The 6,000-nt window shown below is 38.7% G+C and overlaps 1 protein-coding gene across 1 annotated transcript; it reads right to left on the reverse strand.

Annotated features, from left to right (window-relative positions):
* Positions 1 to 316: 316 nt before the first annotated feature.
* LOC139669460 (glioma pathogenesis-related protein 1-like) lies at positions 317 to 5,462 on the reverse strand. The gene is made up of 6 exons (XM_071549953.1): positions 5,187 to 5,462; positions 3,733 to 3,978; positions 3,170 to 3,282; positions 2,386 to 2,468; positions 1,114 to 1,140; positions 317 to 1,026 (listed from the first exon to the last, which is right to left on the reverse strand). Exons 1-6 carry the CDS (start codon positions 5,364 to 5,366, stop codon positions 800 to 802), a joined length of 876 nt encoding a protein of 291 aa, XP_071406054.1. The 5' UTR covers positions 5,367 to 5,462; the 3' UTR covers positions 317 to 799.
* Between the last annotated feature and the right edge of the window lie 538 nt (positions 5,463 to 6,000).

Here is a 6,000-nt window from a genome sequence, read left to right on the forward strand (position 1 = left end):
TCTCCCATTTCTAAATCAGAATCTATCCTGGGCTCCTTTCATCTTCTATCTCCTGTTCTCCTCCATGCTCCCCCCATCTTCCCCTGCCTGAAAGCTCAGGATGGCTGTCATCTACTCTGCATTTTAGATTTTGGCACCATCTCAATCCTAAAATTAAGCTCTCCCCATTGACACCCCACCTTAATCCTTGTTCTGTCAACTTTTCCTGGTATTCTTCTAGCTATGGAGAGCAAAGCTTAACACTGAGAGGAGAAGAACAGAATGGTAAAACCAACAATAGAGTAATTTTAATGGACATTGACACACGTAGGCTATATATAGTTAAGGACAAACTTTATTCCTCCTCATAGAAAGTCATACATACAGTTAAATCTCTGTTATCTGGGGAAAATTGTGTCTGGGGTAACTGAAGGTTAAATGGAAATGAGTTATTACTTCTTTTGGATATAGTATGCCACTTCAGATATGTCTTTGTGATGCCCAGGTTTCCAGGAGGTTTGTTGGCACACATAGTAGTACATAGTAGTACATAGTAGTACATAGTAGTCCCTCTAGCCGTGAGCTCGGCTGGAGCCAGGGCTAAGAGGCTCGTACAGACGTGGGAGCATGTTGTAGCTACTGCCAATAAATTATAATATCAACTCTATGCATAGCCATTTATATCTTGCTTGAGTGAGGAAGCAGCCTTTCCTATGCTGGATAAACATCACAGGGATAATGGAGAGATGGGTTTTTACATGTGTGCAATTGTCTGACAGTAACACAGCAGTAGGAGAACTATCACTATCTTAATTGACTGTTACTCATAAAAAAAAGTGTATGGAAATCGCTTTTGTATTAAAAGAACAGCACTAGCACTCAGCACCAGAAATAGTGGCCTTAACATTAGAACACTGAGACAGTATTGGTCACAAGAGGAATGGGGACGCTCAGCAGGTGGGACATATTTTGGCACAGGAGGCTTAGGGGGATGGGGCTGCGGTGGCTGGGGCTGCATATCCCAGTCTGGATACCAGTTGGCATAATCTAAAAGTCAGTGAAGAAAGAGGTGTTAAAAGCTATCAAACTTAGTTATACTTATAGGAAAGCAATTAAGAACAATTTGATACATACTTATCAGCTTCTCACGTTCTGAATTTTCTACAAAGAGATCAGAAGAGGAAAGAAAAAAATATGAGTATAATTCAGTAGTAGTTCTTAATGAACAAGTAAAACTTTGCTGGTGCCTGGCTGATTGCACTGATGGTGTCAGTCACTGACTAAAACATCCTGCAAGGGGGAAGCAGGCCAGCAAGAGCAGGTTCCCAGTTGGTGTGGAGCTCTTACTGAATTGAAGAAGAAGCAGAAAAACCCCAGCTGTACCAGGAAGAATTTGTATCATGGGGATGAAGGAATAACAAATAACAACAAAAAAGGAATTTATTTAAAATCATTACATATAGCCAATTTAGGTAGTTATGGAAAGAACAAATATAACTACTAAATTTATCACAGAAGTACATCTTTAAAGTTTTGACGCATTTACAGGATTGCCTACAGGCATCCTATTGGAATTGCTCATTTGGCCTATAGGAGAGTAAGGTAAAATGGATTGTAGGATGTAACACTTAATTTTTAAATACTCTTCCTTCTCCCACTCCTAGTCTTTGAGATACTTCTATTTTTCCAATGACACATCAGTCTGAGACTTTAAGATGAGTCAGCTATGATATCACAGAAGGAAATAAGAGTACCAGATGCTCAATAATTTCTACAGCTGACGCTGTCTAGAGCTCTCTGTAAAGACCATTGCCATCAAACCTCAGTATAAAATTTTATTGAAGACACTGTAGTATGTCCTTTCATTTCAGTTTACTTAAAATATTGACTAATTTGGGACCAAGTTTAATGACATAAAGGTCTACAGCTGCAGACTGCTGTGGAAAAAGTTCTCGCTGCTGTTTTTCAGATAATTGTGGAAGTTAGAAATATGTGTGCTTTTCAGTATTGTCTTACTAATGGTTAGAAGTATAATTGTCTGGAAAATGTTTTAGGACATGCTAAGCAAGCAAGAGAGCAGAAGTTAATCCTATTTCTACTGGGAGAGAAAAACTAGGCACTAGTGAACATTTGTTAGGCCTCAAGTTTTAGATTTGACTTCCTGATCAGACAAAAGGAAGGAAGTAGTCTAACTGATACTTCCCTGAATCAGAAATTCTGGCTTCTGCTTCTGAGAGCCTTCAACAGCAAAGTGTTTCAATTAATTCCTTTTTATACAATTACCAGGGTTTGGTGTTGTTGTTGTGTTATGGGCTACAGACCCACTATGCACTTAGTGCAAATTGACTCATTGTTGTATTTCTGCTGCTAATTATGCAACTTATTTCTATGCAACTTTGGTCTTACCACAGAGCTTGTCTACACACTTCTCGTTACTGCATCCACTGCATGGTTGTCCTGCTTTATACGGTTTTCTTGGGTAGTTTCCCCTGCAAAGTAGAATAGAATTTTGTTAGCTGTCATTGAAAAGGGGAGGGGGGCAGGGAAACCCTTTATAAAAAAAATTGGTCATTGCAATTGTTTGAAATTCATTTTAGATCAGATTACAGCTCTGAGTAGCACAGGGAACAGTTACCTGGTGACTGTCACCACTGGAAACTATGAGACTTCTCAGTCAATACTGTATTATTCAGTGTAAACATACAAGGATCTGCCTTTAGTCCCCGGATTATAAAAAACCCTGTAAAAGGTAAATTGAAATATTGCAAGGTACAAGATAAACTAGAGGACTGTCTTACTTTTATTTTTCTACTAAAATGTCTTGTTTGAAGTACAGATGGGGCCATCCAGAGATGTAATCTTTCGCAAGTGGGAAGCTTGCACCTTTCCCACTTTTGCTGCAGAGACTGAAGTCAAAACAGGTTTTATTCCACCATCTGCATTATGGTGAGTGCTCTCGCCTATGATCACTTTTGCTGCTCTTTGAGAAGGGGATTCTGCAGGTCCAGCTAAGTCCAGCAGCTTTTGTTCTCAATGGCCAGGGGAAATTTCCCTTGGACTGGTGACATGAGGGTGTAGCTTATTCTGAAATTTGTTACAACCTCTCCCATCATTGTTGGCATCTGACACCAGGTCAGCTATAGGATATTTAAAAAATTTTAAAAAACCCCAAATGCAATAATTAACTTACGCTGGCCCATAATTACAAACAAAGTGTGCTGCTTTGGACACTTGCGAAAAATGTTCAACTGTATTGCAGAAGTGAACTGCGCAGCCAACTTTGTAACTCTCTGCCCAAACGACCTGTGGGAGAAAGGGAAGTATGTAATGCACTTTTCAAAGACTGCCAAAGCAACAGCATCAAGTGAGAAAGAAGGGAAGTATTTAATAAAAATATAAAACAGCTGACACAGGAGCAATGTCAACAGCCCAAGGGGCAGCTGAAACAAATGACTGATTGACAGACATTTACTATCTGGCTCTGCTATTAACATGAAATTGACAGGGGATAATGCCTTTCCACTGTTAGTGAAAATAGAATTTGGGCTTGATAATATTCATTTTTATTACCAATACTAATTTTTATTACAAACCCTGGGGTTCGTAATATTTACTTCCAATTTCATGCAACAATAAACTGGGGGGTGAAAACCCCTACTGTAATACCTGTTCCACAGCAGTCCATTCCAAGCCTGTACTCAGATTTTTCAGTGAAATTATTAGATTGTAAACCACTGGCCATGTAAGACTCACCTGAGTGTAGTGACCACACATGCCAGTACACCTGTTGGTGCTGAAATCATAGCTTCTGACTTCATTAAACCAGTCACTGAGAGCTGCATCCACAGAGAATATGGTGGCTGTGCCAGTCCAGATGTTTTCTCCAACATGTGGGAAGGTGGGATGCATCTTCCCTGGTATTTCAAGGTTAGTATTGTGTTTAAACTTGCACTTCTTTGCCCATGCTTTGGCAGTCTTAGCTAAAGCAACATCCCAGGACTATAGAAAAGGGAAAAAACATACTATGACCTGTGCTACAGTGACTTAGCTGATTTCAAACATTTTAAAACAGAAACTTATAAGGTTTCTTTTTCCCCTTTCTGCTTCCCATCCTTGCATTCTGTTTCTTTCTCTGACTTGAAATTGGTACTCCCATAGCATTTTTTCTTATTTCTACCTTAGTTATTGCAGGACACACAGTATCTATCCACTGTAGTATTCTATCTGACATGTTAAAGTATTTAGAGCTGGAATGCAGTCCAAAAAAAAACAAAACCATTAAGAGCTTTCAAGTACCATGCAACACCTTTGATTCAAGAGGTTTTTATATATTAGTTCTGCTGTTATTCCCAGCATGCTGGATCTTTGTTCTGAGCAGATAAGTTTGTTCTTGTGCATTAGCTTTTTTTAATTAAACATTGTCTTTAAAATGGCAAGACATTAAAGTCACTGGTACTCTGAATTTTACTCCTTTACTGTGAACTTCCATTCATAGAAATTACTCATAGTGTGCACTCAGTTACACATTTAACTTCCTTTCCAGCAGCACTGCTGGAGGTCTCAGAGAATGACATGAACTGACAGGGATTACCTCCCTCAGCCATGTACCTATTTCTTTATGTATTCCACTGAACAAACTTAGACCTACCCATAGCCTTTCCTGATATTCATTGTATTTGTAGAAAGCTCTGCTTTCCAGCCCAGATATTACTATCCCTACTCTTCAAACCCTGCTACAGCAAATGAAGCTCAGGTATCCAAATGGATGTCCTGGCAAATCCCTTTATTCAACATATGTTCTAGATTGGAAGAAACAACAGGAGATGAACTATTTCCAGCAAATCCTGTTGTGCAGGTTGCATACTTAGGAACTTTTTAATAGCAAACAGCTTCCCTGTATGAAGCCTAACCTGACAGAAAACAGATTAATATCTATCTTAGAAGGAGGTAGATAATACTGAACTGAATGCCTTTTTTTTTTTTTTTTGCAATACAGCCCTTTGCTCAGATGTTAAAAGTAGCAATCTTTTGCTAAACATGAAATTCTCTTCACATTATTAAAATGAAACAACACTGTGAAAATATCTTTTCTATTTCCTATCATTAACTTGAGGGAAAGAATAACAAAATGTAAACAAAGAATAAGATGGGCTAAATCAGCAGCCCAATCTATAGTCATTTCAAACAGATCACAAACACCATCTTACCATATGAAACATATTGCTGGCTGCTGGATTCACTTTGGAACGAAACATGTTGTGAGCTCTCACAGAGTCTTCAATGAACTTTGCATCTTCTATGTCAGGCAAGGGATATTGCACATAAGCATGAAAGCAAGTGAAGAAATCCAGTAAGAGCAATGCTGCAAAGAAAAATGTGATTTTCATAATTCTTCACTGTTTTTTTTGCAAGTTTTTAAATGAAAAATCTCTTAGGTGGAGATGATACCAGCAAGCAATTTTTCAGATTGTCCTGTGGGTGTGGAAGCACTTGCAAGTCTCAAAATAACAGGAAGTGGAGTGAAATTGCTTCATAAGGTAACATCATAGCTGTCTTGCAGAAGCTAAAGTGTGAAACAGGCATATGCCATGCATATTAACATGGAGCAACACTCCAAGTATACTTCTGTCTTTTCTTTGAGTGTGCCTCATCCTGGTTGACTGCCAAACCATTCTGTGATTGTAGGTCTTATCTGAAGAGATTCTGAAGAACAGCTTTCTTAAAACCTGCATCGACTATAAAAATAGCTACTAGCCATTACCTGCTAGCCTGAAATTACTAGAGGAGCTTCCTATGGTCCTGGAGAGCAGCTACAGGTTTAGCATTCCAGGTGTAATGTTTCAGGTATGATCACTTCTTGGGGTAGTAGGATGGTATGTGTTGGGATTTGTATTGTCTCACCAACTGTTCTACAAGTGGGTTGATTTTTTTTTCTAAACTTAAATCAAATTGTACAGACATGCAAGAGCGTAAGAAGAACTGTTTTAAGAGTTAAGATCCTGTAACCTGGGTTTAGGTAGG

The sequence above is a fragment of the Pithys albifrons genome, chromosome 3 (assembly GCF_047495875.1).
Source record: "Pithys albifrons albifrons isolate INPA30051 chromosome 3, PitAlb_v1, whole genome shotgun sequence".
Lineage (NCBI taxonomy): Eukaryota > Metazoa > Chordata > Aves > Passeriformes > Thamnophilidae > Pithys > Pithys albifrons.

Excerpts from the sequence above, each read along its gene's own strand:
- LOC139669460 (XM_071549953.1), bottom strand. The coding sequence starts at position 5,366 with ATGAAAATCACATTTTTCTTTGCAGCATTGCTCTTACTGGATTTCTTC. Across the intron at positions 2,469-3,169 it reads GTTTGTAATTATGGGCCAGC|GGGAAACTACCCAAGAAAAC; the intron begins GTAAGTTAATTA and ends TCTACTTTGCAG. Across the intron at positions 1,027-1,113 it reads AGAACGTGAGAAGCTGATAA|ATTATGCCAACTGGTATCCA; the intron begins GTATGTATCAAA and ends ACTGACTTTTAG.